The following is a 17271-nucleotide window of genomic DNA, read 5'->3' on the forward strand; positions in this document are numbered from 1 at the left end:
GTGACCAGGCAATGCTCTGGCATTACTTTTTGAGAGTATTTAGATCTAAATGAGTGTTCTGGTTGCAGATTCCTTCCAGGGAGCCATTCCTTTGTGCCTGGTGAGGACACAGAGAAGAAGGATCCTGCTGCTCCCAGGGTCCAGGAGCAAGGCTGGAGCAAGGAGCTCAGCAGTGCTGAAGTGCCCTGCCCAGCTGGGGGCTTGGGGAGGTGGTTCACGTTCTTTTTTTCCTCCTCTGTGAGTGAGGGCCTGGGTGAATCTGGAGTTAATTCGCTGTCAGGTGGGCAGTGGACTTTGCAAACAAATATACAAGGACACAATGACAGATAACAGGTACGAAAAATCTGTTTTAACAAAAAAAATATTCTCCATAAGCAGTGATGAAGGATCTTCAAAGTTCTTTGGAGTCTGTTTTAGAAAGAGGGACAGAGTTCAGGGCCTCTCCTCATTTTTGTTTACCCTTCACAAGAACCCAAAAACCACATTTTCCAAACACATTTTCTTTCTCATTCCCTAAAAATCTTTACATCTTCATGTGATGCACTGGAGACAATCCTCTTGGGATCCCTTTGTAGGAACAACTGTGTCATCCTAAAACAAAGCTCCACCACACCCTGGAATCTCCCCTCCTCTGGACAGAGAACAGATCCCCTGAACACCTCTGCACTGCAGACATCCAGATTCCAGCCAGATCAAATCTGCCTGTCCCACAGCAGCTCCTCCTGCCCCAGACCAACCCTTATCTGTGCCTTATCTCCAACCTGACACAGTTTAAGGCTTTGAAATAAATGGTGTGCATTTACTGGACTGGAAAAACCAGAAAGGAAATTTTTGGTTGCAAATATCTTCTGACATTTGTCATCTCCACGGTATTTTCTGTCCAAATGCACCCCTCAAAATGTTCTGTTATGGATGTCCTGTCAGGCAGGTTTCATTTTCTTCATGAAACAATGTGGGGACTATAGAATAAAGAAATTTCAAAGAGGGGGAAAAAAGGTTTTACATCTGGGATCTTTGGCTGTTTGGGACTTGCCAGAAACACTGAAGCTCAAGCTGAGGTGTCTTAAAGACAGTATTGAATCCAGCTGCAGCTGACAGCACAAACATCCCTAAGTACACAGGGATGGCAGAGCCAGCAGTCAGCAATGAGCTGGATCTGGTGCTGAATCTCTTTGGGAGATCTGGATCTCACAAAGTTTTAAGTTCACCTATGTGAAATAAACCAAACAGATTTTATTACGCTGAAATAAATAAAATTAAAATAACTGCAACCCTGAGATGCTTTACTGCATATAATGGCTTTAAACTGAAAGGGGGCAGGTTTAGATTGCATATTAGGAAGAAATTCTTCCCTGGAACCTGAAACAGGTTCCCAGAGCAGCTGTGGCTGCCCCTGGATCCCTGGAAGTGTCCAAGGCCAGATTGGATGGGGCTTGGAGCAGCCTGGGACAGTGCAAGGTGTCCCTGCACATGGCAGAGGGGTGGAACAGATGATTTCTAATTTCCCTTCCCACCCAAACCATTCTGTGACAGTTTGATGTAAATAAGAAGCAAAGGGTGAGGCAGATCTTCATCCAAAGGCCATCTAAACCTTTCTGGCACTCCTTTGTAACTTATATTCAGGTTAGTTTTCAAATCTAACTCCAGTGCTAATTCCCTGAGACCTCCATTTGCACAGTCAGTTTGCACCCTACACCCAGAACAACACTGAATTTTTGTTGGAAATTTTACACTCATTTTTAGGACCCAGAGGAGTTTCCACACTGACTAGGAAGAAGGTGCTACAATAAACATCAGGAAGTAAAAGTCCTTTATTGAACTCTCATGAAATATTCACTCTCAAGAAAGGAACACCTCTAGAAACACCATTTATCTGCCTTTTTCCCTGAGGCATTTCTTCCAACCTTCTGTACAGTAACTTGCCCCAGTTTTGGTAAAGTGTTGCTAAAGCAGAATTAATCAGACTGTGGCTTCAGTACCTCAGTAGTTCTCTCCACAGTACCTCATTCCAGCACATGCATTTTATTTAACCATGGTACCTACCACAGATAGGCACCGTTTGAATTTCAAAACTAACAACTCTTCTGTTTTCTCGTACTTATGGAGAAGGAAATCCCAGATCTGGGTGTGAATAAACCCTTGTGTAGAAATAAGGGCATCAATGTAAAGATACTGATACAGCTGCCTCTTACCAGAAAGAAAAATGAGCTATATCAGCATGAGGCACTGTTACACACCAGCTGCACGTAGGAACTATCAATGGGATTATTTTGGTAACACACAACCACAATCCTTTCTGCAAATTGATGACACAACAAGAACTTGGTATAGGCCAGGCTGTCCCCAAAAAGCCCAGATGGCCACCAACCTATTTAGGCTTGCTAATACCAGGTAACTAGGTGAATATATGTGCCTTGGATGATGATTTACAGTGGCACTGGAGCTTTTTTCAAGGAAGAACAAGGCAGAACAGAGAAGGCTGTAAAGTGAGAGAAATCTGGGTTCAGCATCTCCCATCAGATGCTTCCAAACAATTGCAGGATGCAGAGTGGATCCAGCAGGAGACCTCAAGGGGACGTTGATGACTTCAGAGATTCATCTGCAACCTTGATTTGGTGGTGGGAACCCAGCCTGCCCTCAGGAGCTTTATGCTGAGGGCAGTGACAAGGAATTTACGTCAGTGTTGTTTATATTAAAAGCAAAGTATCTGAAGCACGAGGTGACTGAGGTGAAACTCTGCCAGCCTGCAAACCTTGTCATTCTTCCTCATCTCAAACTGCCCTATTTCCTGTATTGGTGGGAATAGGAATGTGCTCATTCAGTCATTTCCTTTTGGTCTTCCCAAATCAAGTGCAGGTCAGATCAGTCACAAGATGGGTTCTGTGCCATTCCAGTCGATGACAGCTCCTTGCCACCTAGAAATGAAATAATTTACATCCATCAGTTCATCACTGGAAAGGCAAACCCACACCCCTGAACCACCCAGGGGAGCTCAGAGAGATTGGGATGCACTTGTTTGGGGTGGCTAATCCCATCCCAAAGGGAACGGAGCAGAAGTGAGGGAATTGCACCCCAATTTTAGGTGCCAAGGTTGGAGGTCTCTGTCCTGACCCTTCCTCCAGCCTTTCTGGGCAACAAAGCAGCAGCTGATTCACAACAGAGACCATCATGTTGGACAGAATAATTAGGGAATGCCCAAGATTGTGGTGTTTGTGAGGGCCCCCAGGCTAAATAACAAAAATACTCACTCTCAGCTGTCAGTACGCAGTTTGCTTATTTTGTTATTTTTGTTTAGCTCTGATTAGGAACTCTGACTTTGAGATCCTGTGCCTGGATCCCCTCACTGAGCAACTTTGGTCCTGAGCTTGGCTCCTCCAAGCACTCCATGGCTCATTTTAATGGTGATGTTTTGCTTTTCTTGTGCTGAGGTTCTGCTCTTCTCTGCCCTTATTCCTCCTTCAGAATGACCCTGAAGATGAACACTGAGAACAGAATTATTCTGGAACCTTCCACGTTTCTCATTCCTGGCTCTGCACTGGCTACCACAGCTCAGCTGCCCACCTCAGCAATGTGACTGAAAGCAAAGGAGGCATCAATCCTGAAACTGCCACAAAATGTGTCTTCAAACCATGCCAAAAGACAGGGATCTGACCCAAAACCTGGTGAAAGCAGGATGGTGCTCTCCAGTCACCTCCCTGACGTGAGTCAGCTCACCCCTCATGGCACGGATTCACCCTTGGCCATGGCTTTTCTCATCTGCAGGTCCACATTTTCTGGGAACTAAACTGTTGCATTCCCAGTGCTGAGTATTTATATCTGTTCTGAAAATCTGTTTCAGAGCAGTAAGGCATTGGTGAGGGGGTGGAGGGAACAGTGAGCTGCCAGTGCCACATTCTTTCTGTCACCGAGGACAGGATGTGTCAGCAAGGGTATGGCAGCTCAGCCCTTGAGCTGAGCTAGCCAATTAAGTGTAAAACAAAACCAAAAGCTGAATTCTTGCAGTCTTCAGGGCAATGTCTCAAAGGAAGTGACCATCTGAGGGCTGTAGTGAAATTTTTCCTTCTGTTTTTCACTTTGCTGAGAAAATTAAAATCGAAAATTGCAGAAAGATTGTCCCCATCCCAGGAAAACAGAGCAGGAATACACAGCAGAGATACCCCACATCTTAAATTAAAAGCAGAATTTGTTTCATCTGGGGTTACTCAACCTAAGTCTGGCATTTGCCAGAGGTGAGAGCTGTCCCTGTCAGAATGTCACCCTTAAACAACCAAATGGAAAAAACAGCTGCCACCTTCTGCCCCATTGGATTTGTCAGGTAATGCCATCAGATCATTCCTTATCTTTGAGTACAATATTCCCAAGGTGCAACTTTCTATCTTACCAGGGTGATTAGAGCTTTGAGAGGGATCCACAGAGGCCAGAAAACACCAAATGAGCCTGCACTGTGCCCTGTGGGATTGCTCACCTTGCTGACACCACTTCTGCTGCTGGTAAAATTGTTGTTAATCATTGTGCAGTGAGGAACTGGCCTTTTTTAAAACTGGCTTTCCATAAAGAGCTTAAACAGAACATAATTTTTGAAGCAGGACTGAAGGTTACTTTCAGAACAAGCCTCATCTCCTGGGTTTATTTTCAAACCATTTTTTAGACCAAAAAGCAGCCTTTGGCTGTTTGCTTCTATGAGACAGGTCCAAAAATTTTTCCCCCCTCTTGCATCTGCACAAGAAAAGGTGTCAGAGTGAGGAATCTCACTCACAGATGCTGAAATAATATTTTATTTACAGATACAAAACTTCCTGGACAATGAAAGTGATTACTTCCCCAAACTATCCTGCCACAGTGCAATTGCAATGTGAGGCATTTTCTAGCTGCTGATTCAATTATAATTTATCAGATTAGCAAAAGGAAAACTACATTTGACCCACCTGCCTCAAGTACAACCTCACCCAAGGGTCATGCAGTTAACGGGAACTGAAGAGGAACAGGTCAGGCCCTGAACAATGCTCAGTCTGGAATAGCACTCAGTGAGCATCTCCTGTGCTGACAATTTGGTATTGTTTTGGAGCACATCAATAATTCAGGGTGAAATGCCCAGCTTCTGCTCTTCTCTTATCCACCAAATCCCCTTTGGGTGTTCCCCTTCGCAGCCAACAGGTGAACTCATGGATCCCACAGCCCCACTACCACAGAGGGTTAACAAAAAATCCTGCTAAATTCAGCTTCTAACAGCAGATGAGAGTTTGGTCCCCCTCAGGCAGAGCTAACAGATGTTATTTCCTCCAGTGCTGAGGATCAGGACTGTGATATAAGAGTATTCCTCAGGGAAGAACAGGATAAGTTGTCTGCACGGCATCTCCAAAACAAGCCAGGGATGCACATTCCAGACATCCCTGGGCAGAATCCGACTGCTGCCACAGATGTCTGGGGCTGAGAGCCACAAGAAAAGTCCTTTTACTTGTCCTTGTTTTGGGGGCCTGCAGGTTACACTGGTACTTGCTGGTGACTGGTCCTTCCAGAGGCAGCTGAAGGGTTCCCTGCTCTGAACTCAGAACTGAACTCTTGTGATGTTTTGTACAACAGAGACTGAAAACAGGAGCCTCCTCCTCCTGCAGAAGGAAAACAACCCTTCTCTTCTGATAATAATAATATTATTAATAATAATGGTTATTATTATTATTATTAACTAAATGCAAAACCAGTCTATTCCCAGTGCAGTTTTCCCTTTAGAAGAGAGTAAGAGAGCAAAGATCAGGATGTGTTACAGGATGGTGGTGCTCAGATATTGGGGTAAGCAATGGCCTTAATTTAATTAATTTAATTAATCAATTTAATTTAATCCATTGTCATGGATTAAACCAGAACTGAGGGATGTGAATAGAAGCAAAACTCTCAATTAACAATAAAACCCATTAATGATAGCTTATTGTCTCAGCTCTGCTTGTCCAGACTGTGGAATTCTCCACTCTGCCTGAGAAATTATCCTGCATTTTTTGAAGAGAGAAGTCTTCATCATGAATTCTTCATCAAAATAAGCAACAGCTCTTTGATTTATTAAAAATTAGTTTAGGGGAGTTTTCCACAGTTGTATCATAAAAAAACATTCATTTTTTTATTCCCTAAATTGCTAAAAATTTGGTTATTTGGGTTGGTTCTTACTTTTCCTTATATGCTGTTCTTTAGTTGAAAGAAGTTCTTAAAAAGGAAAAAATTTAACATGAAAAACCTTTTGCAGCAAGGCCACACTTAAATAAATACCCTCAAAGTAAAAGCAAAACATTGAAAACAAGGAGCCAGCCTGCCCAGGGTAAATCAGACAGTGCTGAGAATGCTACAAACAAAATAAATTGACACTGGAATTTGCTGGTAATTTACCTCTCAAGCAGATGAAAGCAGGGAACTTAAAACAAACAAACAGCAGCACTACCAACACTGTATAACTCTGACACAACGCCAGGAATGGAAGATACTCTAAGACTTGAAGTAGTTGCATGCATTATTCTCCCTGTGGAGCTTTCTGAGGTTATACATTATTTATTTTAGTTTGCAGTCATGCTGATGTGAAATGAGGAATCAATAAAATCTGTATGTGCAGGAAGGCTGGACTGATGTCACTGCTGTCACCTTGCAGGATGCCTCTTCTACCTTTCAGTGATTTTCTGATCAACACATTGGCAGACATTGTTCTTATTTATTTATTTTCTGCCTTTTTTTTTTTTTTCTTTTCTTTATTTTTTTTTCCAGAGCAAATTGTAGCAAGGTCAGGAGGGAAACTGCATGAGAAACCTGAAGCTGCCTGGCTTGCTGATTTAACAAATGTTATGGTCTCTGACAATGAGGCTTTCACTTCTTGCTCCAGAGATATTCAGATAGTAACTTCCAAAGCCGTGCTGGAATTGATATAAAGCTGAATTTTTCTGCCCAGTTAAATTTCTCCATTTTGCTTCTTTCATGTCTCACTGAGCTGAAAATGTTCCCATTAACTTCAGTATGATTTGGATGAATTGCTTATACAGGCCTCAAAATGGCCATGAAAATCCCAGCATGAGAGGAATTACCCTTGTCTGTAAGGAGAAAACATGAGCTAAGGCCTGTCAGGAATGACTGCACAAAACCTGACAAATCCTGTGCTCTCCACAGAAAACTGAGACTGTTCAATGGGGCTTCATGCATTGAAAATAACACCCAGGTCCCCCCTTTTGTTCTTAGAAAAGACTGATGAAAATGGAATAAATTGTCTCCTTTTCTCATTATACCTCTGCAATCAAGCACTTTTGGGAATTAGATTTAGATTAAGATTAGATTCAGATTTAGATTTAGATTTAAATTTAGATTTAGATTTAGTTGCAACCAAGCTGTGCTCTCAGATCGAATTTGGATCACTCAGTTCTTAGTGATGGAAGTGAAGGTTCCTCTAAGAATGAACACCTTAGACAGTTCAATGTTAATTACAATAGCACACAATTAAAAGTGTAAAATACATTATCACAGCCTGGCCCATTCAGTTCCTTTCTGATTTTTAAGTATTAATTTTTCAGCTTTACTTGCTGAAATATTTTTTTTTTACATTCCTCACATATATTACTTGTGTCAATAACTGAAGGTATCTGTACGAAAAACGGCAATTTCACTTACTTTGTCCTAATACAGTGCTCAAGTGGAGGAGTAAGATCATTTTCTTTATTTTCAGGGCACACCTGAGTTGTGTCTGCAGAGACAAAACAGACATTGTTAGTGCCTGGGGAACCTTTTCTTCCTGCAGAACCCCACAGAAAAGACCTCTCAGATGGTTTGAGTCCAACCACTGCCACATCCACCACTGACCACCGTGGCTGAGCCAGGTTGGATTGCTCATACAGAGATGGTTTCAAGGAAAACCACAGATCAGAAAATGAAATAATGTGCTGCAGGGCTGTCACGAGGCTTTTATTTTGCAATTGATGTTGTAATTACTGAGTAATTTTGTTACTCAAACGCTAAGGACAGTTGTGGTGCTACACTTGAACAGGAAACCCCAAGTCCAATTTGAACTGGCTTAGGACTATTCCACCCTGGAAAAGAAGGTTGTCCCTTTACTGCTCAGCAAGCAATGCACAGACAGGAGAAGAAGATGCTGTGTGGGACACCAGGGAGCCTCCCCAGGCTGGGAGCATTCCCTGGGGATGGAGAGGCCATCACAGTGCTCCGGGGAAAACAGAGAGGTCACTGTCTGAGCCACGGCATCTGTCAACAGTGAAAGTAGAGCTGAACTTCCCAGGGACAAAACATCCTGCCACCAGCTTGGATGTCAGTCTGCTCAGCTGTTTCCTGTTTTGGAGGCAGACATTTAAACTGCAGCAGACCAGGTTTTTTGCTTTTTTCTTTCTTTCTTTCTCCTTTTCTGTCGCCCAGCCAATGGCGCACGATGCCAAGGCAGGGTGCAGGATTTGGGTCTGCTTCAGTGAGACTGATGGAGACAGGATGGGAGGGGATTGTCCTGACCATTCACAGCTGCCAGTCTCAGATCTATCTGGCTCTCTCATGTCCCAGAGAGGACCTGGCTCTCCCTTGTGTGTTGATCTGATGGGTACAAACACATGCAGAAAACTCTGGATGACTGCAAGGGTTGGAGCGGAGAGGAACAGGCAATATTTAAAAGTACATAAAGTACTGGTGGTTTTCATCTAGATCCTGAGGAACTTAGAGGCACACAGGAATCTTTTAAGTTTAAAAGAGCCTTTTTTTATAATAATTTTGAAGAGTTTGTAACATAGAATTTTAGAATAATAAGAGTTGAAACCGTTAAGATCATCAAGTCTAACCGTAAATCCAGCACCACCATCATGTTCACTATTAAACCGTGTCCTCAAGTGCCACAACTACAGGTTTTTTGAACACTTCCAGGAATGGTGACTCCACCACTTCCCTGGGCAAGCAGTTCCAGTGCTTGACAACCCCTTCTGTGAAGAAATTTTTCTCTAAACCTCTCCAGGTGCAACCTAAGCCACTGTCCTGACCATAGCCCTGCTAGCAGGACAGGCACTTGGTGTGGCTGCTTTTCCCACTCAGGTCAACTTTGATGAATTTTGTCACTTTTAGACTTGAATTCTTCCAATGAAAAGGTTTGAATGGAGTGTTTCTCTACAAAGAAACAGGAAAGAAAGCATCATGAAGGTGTACCTAAGAGTAAAACAAAAGGAATATGCATATTCTACCCTTAATTAGTGAGAAACTGAGTGCCAGCACTGTTACAGCTCTTCTCTGCCTATCCAAAATTTCTACCCCAATGGAAAGGTTTATTATTATTTTCCTCTCTTTATGATGGTATGTTGATGTCATTAACCTGCTTTTATGAAGGAACTTTATGTTTCTTGTTTACATTCTGACAAATGGTTAAGTATGAGAAGCAGAACAAATTCTCAATATAAAGTAGCAATAGCTGCTACTTCCAAACTGTAATTCTATTCTTCTTTTTTGCCTTTCTTGCCCAGCACAATTTCTTCAATATTTCCTGAAATGTGACTTTGATGTTAATTTTTAATTTCCTAATCAAGATTCCCATTTTAAGGAATTCAACTTTTTGCTCAAATAAGGCAAACAACTTTGCTAGCCAGCAGCAGGGAGACATACCCAGCTCCTCATGCTGCATCTCCAGGTGATTCTGCCTAAACATCACCTCTTGCTGGGATTTCCACAAGGGAAATACCAGCAATATTTAGCATTCTGATATTTCCATCTGCTCCTGTGTGCTGGGTTTAGATGCTTGGCCAGTGTTACCTTTTTGGATGTAAAGTAATTACAGTTTTCTCCAGACCTAGCAAGGGATTACTGCACAGCCAGAACCAGGGCAGCGCTTTTGTGGAATGATGAAAGTATTTGCATTTTTACTGCCTTTTGCAGAATTTCACAGATAACAAAGGATTTACTGGGACACATCCCTGGAAGGGGCTATGGCCTCAACAAAGAGATATCTACAACTCCATGCACGTTTTGGCTTTGAGGAGAAGCACAAAGGAATGCCATGACAGGTTGGACGGCAAATGGAAAAATTTATACGCGCTCTGGGAAATTTATCATCCAGGGATCTTAGAGGGCTTGGAAGCTCTTGATTTTGAAAACATTCCTGGTGATGGAATGACACATTAGGATACCTGTTTTGGACCAGATGTTATGTGGTACAACACAATAGAAAAAACGTGTCTCTAGTCCTGTGCTGAGCCGTTTCATCCATGTCACTTTTATCTGGGATGTGGGAACCAGCTGGCAACCACAGTCCTGTGAAAATTGATCATTTTTGGAGCTAATATATCATGTGACCCCTGCAGATAGAATGACAGGGATTCTCTTTAAAGTAAGAGAATAAACAACAGGCAGGAAGATGATTGAACTCACTAGCAAATCTTGTGAGGGGCTCAAACCCCCAGCACTCCCAGCACAGAAACAACTTTGCCACGTGGGCTCAAGCACCCTGTGCAAAAACCTGGATGTTGGTGCAAATAAGGAAGAGAGAAAACTTATTTCTAAAGAGTAGACTGCAGTAGAGTGGCTCCTTAAGATTGAGAAGGAATTTGGCTATCAAAGAATCAAAGACAAGATTGTATAAATGTACCAAAGGAAAGAAAACAGAAGGTGAGTAGGATATTATTAGCAAACAGGGATTTAGTGGTGGAGAATGTGTTGAAGTAGGTGCTTTCTAAGGATCAGAATACTCATCCAACTGCCTTCCAGTTGAACAAGTATTTACTGTAAAAGCAGCTGTGTAATTTGGCATGGTTTCCTGACAGAAGGAGTGTAACAAGTTGGAAGATGCTTGTGCTCCCAGGCAGGTAAGAGGCTAAACTTTTTTAGCAGATTACTGGCATCTTCTTGCCTTGGAGGCAAGGATTTCATGTTTCCTCACCCTCTCTGCTCATTTTCCTACAGGCATTTAGGGTGAGGAACTGGAGACCTGCACTTTCTGCTACTGTGAGATGATGTGAAGGAGAATGGGAGCAGAGAAATATATTTTGTAATACTGGGAGTATGAATAAGCCAGAGACCACAACCTGTTCCTTGGGAATCAGTGCCACTGGAATTTTTGCCAGTGTGTATGAAGTGACACATGCTCACTGTTAACCCTTCCAGGAACTTATCCTCAAAACTTCCTTGTGAAATATAATGAATCACCAAAACTAATTATGGAAATTAGGCAACAGCACACGTTCACTGCCTGCAACCATCACTGTTTGTATTATTGGAGCATAATTTCTGCCCCCCCAGAGGTGAAATGCAGAGTCAGGGAGCTGCTCATACCCACTGTCAAGCGGATCTCTTCATCCTGGTTGGCCAAGCCATCGTAGTAATAGAGATCAAACCTCCGTCCCGTTTTCCAGTCGCTGAGCAAATCCTTCTCCAAACAGAAAAGCACACTGAAGTGGCTTTCACTGCAGACCAGCCAAATTGGGTACTTGGGGGTCTTCAAGTAACAGCCAACCTAGAGGAAAAATACAAAATAGCAGAAGGTCACTGGGGTTCGGGGGAGAAACAATTCATTGTGGAAAACATAAAACTTGGCAGATCATTTATTTATTCTAGTTTACAAACACTAATGAAGGCTCATTAGAGGCTGTTGATGAAGCAGACCAGTGCAGCTCTGGTGAATCATGGAGCATATTAAGGAAATATTAGGCCTTGAGTTGTGGCAGGTAATAAAATGCAGTTGTAGTGCTCTTACAGTTAAAAGATCAGAATCCAGATGAGCTGAACCAACAGGAATCATGTCCTCTGCAACAGCTGTAAAACCACAGGAATACAACACAGGGAGGCTGTGCTGTCATTCCACAGTGACTGGAAATCAGGTAAGAGACTCACAGGATCTCAGGTGCCTTGAGACATCCCTGCCTGGGCAACTCAACTGAGCCCAAAATCTTGTGTTGAGTAAAGAAAGCAATGTATTCCCTTCCCTTTATCACCTCCTAGTTCACAGTCCAAACATGTATTTTCAGCTACAGAAGAAAGCAATAACAGAAGCATTTTTTTGCTTCGTTATTCTTAAAAATGAAATATGCTCATGGGAAAATAAAACTTTAACCAAAGCCTTTTCTAAGCCTTAGTCCTTCTTTTGAAAGTGTATTTATAAATAACCTGAATATTCTCTAAGAAAGTACATAAAAACTTATGTATTTTCTTAGAGAATATGTAATATGTGCATCTGTACATCTATTAATTCATAGATTTTTAAACGAGAATGCTCAAGAGATTTAATCTATAAGGGATGGAGGAAGGGGATACCAGCAGCACTGCAGCTGGGTTTTGTACCTTTGAGAAATTGCTTAGGGAAACTGAAATCTGAAATGAAACATTTTGCTTTCAGTGGAATCATTTTGCTTTCAGTCATTTTGCTTTTCACTGAAAAAAATTAACAAGAAAAATGAAACAGAAAAATTCTCATACATGATTTCTAGCTATAGTTTTGTGGATGCAGCTCCTACAGTGCAGCCCTCAGTTCTTCACCCTGGGCACAGGGGCAAAGGGCAAAAACCAAAAGGCAGAAGCCAACATTATTTCTGTTGTAATCAAAACTCTAACCAGCGCCCTGAGTGATAAGCAGTTTGTGTTTTCATCTTGATGGACATTTAGAATTTATATCTGAAGTGTTGCAAGTGCAAATTCAGCTGCCTTCCACAACAAGAATTTCTTCTGATGTTAGATAACAAGTCTCCAGCTAATTAAGTAACTGTTCCCTGACTCATTACTTTGCTAATATCTATTTAAAACAGCCTTTTATACAACAGTTTTGCTTTTTATGTAAATTCTTGGCTTAGAAGCAAAGAATTTTTTATAAGCTTCCAATAACACTCGTAACAGGAGTTATCAAAAAAGAAAATACGCATTTTCAACAAAAGATGGCAAATTAGAGGGACACAGATGAAAAGATTCAGTCTCACAAACATGCATATTTTAATATGCAGATAAGTCAAAGCCAAAAAGAACAGCCAGTCTCCTCCTAAAAATGTGTTCTTCCTACGTTTGTCTGCAAAAGGAACTTCCCAGCTTCATCAAAGAACATTTGAGAAAGATTAGAGAGATGCAGAACTTTCAAAGCCACGTCCACTCCAGCTCTCACTCACATGAACCATCCCCCTGAAGCCAGGACAAGCTGTTCAGATGATTGAGGGCTGCAGGAACATTCTCCAAAAATGTGCAGTTTTCAATTACAATCTTTGCAGAAAGCAGCGAGGGCATGAACTTTGAGACAACTCAGAGAGTCTAAAAATACTGTAGCTCAAATCCTCCTCTCCCAGAAGAAGGGAGAAGTCTTTGTTTTGGTCACATCAATTGAACCAGCTGAGGATTTGATGCTGCCTTTGACACCAAGATGCAGAAAATATTGTACAAAATATTACATGGAACCATGCTGCTGACAAAGTAAGGACAACCCTCGCTGTGAGGATTCCTTTGGCTGCTTCTTCAAGCCTCAGCTGTCGTGTGGAGCAGAATCACTGAGTCATTTGGGTTGGAAAAGATCTCCAGGACCATCAAGCCCAGCCTCTGACTGAACGCCACCTCGACAACCGGAGCAGAGCACTGAGTGCCACATCCAGCGGTTTCTTCAATACTCCCAGGAATGAGGACCCCACCACCTCCCTGGGCAGCACATTCCAACATCTGACCACACTTCCAGTGAAGAAATTCCTGCTGGTGTCCTGCCTGACCATTCCCTGGTGCAGCTTGAGGCCGTTTCCTCCTGTCCTGTCCCTTGTTGCCTGGCAGAAGAGGCTGACCCTCACCTCACCACACCTCCTGTCAGGGAGTTCAGGGAGCAATAAGGTCATCCCTGAGCCTCCTTTTCTCCAGGATCACCACCCCCAGCTCCCTCAGCAGCTCCTCACAGGACTGACTCTCCAGACCCTTCCCATACACAGAATTATGCCCTCATTAGACTGCTCCAGCTGGTGAGGCCTGAGGGCTTCCTCAGCTGCACGACTAGCCTGCTTGGTGGCAGTAGTAGTGGATAAAACCTGGAATAAAACCTGGAAAAAAAAACTGGAATAAATCCTGGAAACGGGACGGGGAAGAACACCCAGTGTTCTGACTCCTCAGGAAACCCCTCAAACTCAGCAGTGGCTGTGTCATCCAACAAGAGCCTGGCAGAGAACAGAGCTGACTGAGACCCCTTCCTTCCAGTGTTATCCCTACATCTGCAGGGCTGAATTCCAAAGACAAATCAGGCATATGTGACTTGAACTCTTTTTAGGAAATATTGTTTTTAATAACAGCTCACTGGCTGTGTTTTTATCACTATTCAAGTGTTGGTTTTCCAGCAGCCTCATTACTCATTTTCAGGCAAAAGGAAAGTAAGGGGAGAATGAATGAGGTGTCCTTTCGTGCTGTATTTCTTCAATTCCAATGGAGACTTCCCTAACCCTGATCCTCTCCCTTACAAAACCCTCAGGAATGCTCACAAATTTCAGAAACACCATTCTGATCTTTGGGAAACATCAACTTTTCAAAAGCAAGCACCTTCAAAGGGCTCATTCTCCATCTGATATCTCTGTGTATTCACACAATGGTGAAATTCAGCCTACAGACAAGTATTTATTGCTGGAGAATTATCCCAACAGATCTGCCAGAGTGAGTGGATGGTACCTCACCATTCTGCCCTAATTTGTCCCTTGAACAAGGCAAACTTTTGCCATATGTATTAAAAAAAACAAACCAAACAACCAAAAAAACCCCAAAAACCAAAACAACAAAAAACACAGCAAACAAAAAACCAATAAAAAAGAAAAAAAAAACCAAAAAAAAACCAAAACCAAAAAAAAAAAAAAAAAAAAAAAAAAACCCAAAAAAAAAAAAAAAAAAAAAAAAAAACCAAAACAAACCAACAAGAGAATGTGATGGCAAAACCAAGCAGGGCTACTGGACATGATCTGATGGCATTTTTCTCCAGGAGTTTTATCACTTAACATAATTTAACCTCCTTGCATGTAGGACTTTACTATTCATTTTCTAGTCATAATCAATCACTCCTTGCTTTATGTTTCCTTCCCTGAGTGCAGCTGCTACAGATGTTTATTTGAGAAGCAATCACAGCGTGTAATGGTTCCACAGAGGGCTGGGTTCTGCCAAACTGAGGAATTTCTGGTAGGATTGACAGGCAAAAAGATAATTACACCAAGCTTTCAGAGTTATAGGCAACAGCCCATTGTTTGTCCTGTCAGTGTTTTATTCCCCACAGCTGCAGTGACCTTTTCTGAATGAATATTGAGCAGTGTTCCAGGGGTGCCCAGAGTGAAGTGTCAGTGGTGTAAAACCAGCCACGTTTTCAGCAGCCCTTGGGGAGCAGTGACCCCACTGACCCAGGTCACCCCTCAAACACCAGCTCAGCCACATCACTGCTGTCGCTGCAGATAATTAAGGGACACTTAATTATGGGTGAGGGTGAAGTCATTGCCATTGCCAAATACTGGATTTCCATCAGATTGAGAAAACTAAAATTATTGTTTATGAGATCTGACATTCAGAGTATGCACTATGCCAGATGAGACAGAAATTGAAGAGTTTTTAGCCATAGATTTATAAAATAATAGCAAACACTACTGCTACACTGGAGTCTTAGGTAATTTCTCTGCAGCTTTGGATCCTTTTTTTCTTTTTCTTTCTTTTTTTTTTTTTTTTTAGAAAAGGAAATCTTTCTGATAATGAACAGGGAAAAAAAAAAGACATGACTGAAGAAGAACAGAAAGAGATGTGGGTTAAATCCTAGGATTCCCAAAGCAAAGAGACTCCTGGAAAGCACTGGCTTCTGATTAAAGTTCCCTTATACTGCCATGGTGTGAAAGGCAGCAGGTGTGGAAAGGAAAAGGAAAACAGACCTCAGGGTGCCAGGCAGCCTCAAATCTCTTCTTTAGCCCTGTCCCACTCAGCTGCTTTTCTGGAATGTCCCAAAAAAATGAAGAAATCTTGAGGGAGATTCAGACCCTCCCTCAGATTTCAGCGTTTTGCCATTTCCTCACTACACACAAAGTTTACAGCCCACTTCAGGGAGTTACATCACTGCAATGACAAGGACAGGGCAGGATTCAGCCCACAGAACACTTCTGCATTTATTTCTAGGCCCTCTAATGCAAGTTAGCCCTCGGGCTTTGGCTGTAAAATCAAATAAGCAAGAGATGGGTATTGTCAGAAATTCAGACCCTCCCATTCACCAGTGATGCAGGGAGTTGGCTGAACTCCTACCTGAAGCATTTTCATCCTAAAAAGCACCTAAATGAGATGGGATAAATCCAGATCCAAATGCAGGTGTTTATAATCTAGAGAGACATGTGGGAAATATCTGACTTCTCATTTTCTGCTTTACCTGTCTGCAAAGCACGCAGAGCTCTTCTAAACATGTGGGCTTTGTTATCCTCATTGTCTTAAATAAAAACTCTGTGATTCTATTTCATTTGGAAGGATGTTGACAGGGAAGCAATCCCAATACCCCAGCAACAGTGACTGGCCTCTGAGAGAACAACTGGCCATAACTCAGAGGACAATAGGGTTTCATTAAAGAAAATTTCAGTTCCAGGCTAGAAAGGGAGATGTAAAAACAAGGAATGAAGAACAGATTTTCTCAAAGACCAATGCTTTGTCAGCCTCGTTTCAGTCAAATTTGAATGTACTCCATGTTTTTGCCCACAGTGATTCTCAGTGAAGTCTTACATAAATAGCAGCTTCCTCTGCTGCACCTACAGGGCACAACTTTTACCCCTATTCCTGAAAAATAAATGGAAAATTGAAGCCAACCATCAGTTTCCATTTTGCACTGGTGTGTTTTTGTGGTTGGTTCCTCAGAGGAGGTGGTTAAAACCCTCTTTCCAAACTTTCCCCTCCACAACCCCACCAATGGCCTGGCTTGAATCCAGCCCATCTGATGGGAAAAAGGGATTGTTTAGGGGACACATTTCCCTGGGAAGAAGGTTATAGGAGGGCAAAAACACAGGTGAGGTGCCAGGAGACAGAGCCTGTATGCTGAATTTCATCATTCAGGCCTTGTCATAGCACACAGTGGTTTCTTCAAAAGGACCAAAGATAATATTTCCCATCTGGGGAATTTTAATGAATAAATTCTGTTTGTTTCAGTTGCTTTGCTCTGGTTTTTTTGAAAGGAAATAGGGAAAATGTGTGCAGCTTTTTTGTCAATGCCCTCCGCATTTTCAGAGAAGCAAAAACTAAAAAGCACCAGGTCCCTTGAAGTGCTGGGACAGTCAGGAATCAGAGTAGGGTGAATTTGGGAGGTCAGACAACAGGAGTTTTAACTGACAGGACAAC

At 42.3% G+C, this 17271-nt stretch overlaps 1 protein-coding gene across 1 annotated transcript in view; it reads right to left on the reverse strand.

Moving 5' to 3' along the window:
* Positions 1-1795: 1795 nt before the first annotated feature.
* Positions 1796-17271, reverse strand: part of MINDY4 (MINDY lysine 48 deubiquitinase 4) — a 70707-nt gene continuing 55231 nt past the window's right edge. The window contains exons 16-18 of the mRNA XM_041490173.1: positions 11269-11449; positions 7633-7705; positions 1796-2915 (exon numbers count right to left, since the gene is read on the reverse strand). Of these exons, the coding sequence (XP_041346107.1) occupies positions 2867-2915; positions 7633-7705; positions 11269-11449 (303 nt within the window). The 3' untranslated portion in view covers positions 1796-2866. The remainder of the gene's footprint in view (positions 2916-7632; positions 7706-11268; positions 11450-17271) is intronic.

The sequence above is a fragment of the Pyrgilauda ruficollis genome, unplaced genomic scaffold (genome assembly GCF_017590135.1).
Source record: "Pyrgilauda ruficollis isolate IOZ18807 unplaced genomic scaffold, ASM1759013v1 scaffold12, whole genome shotgun sequence".
Lineage (NCBI taxonomy): Eukaryota > Metazoa > Chordata > Aves > Passeriformes > Passeridae > Pyrgilauda > Pyrgilauda ruficollis.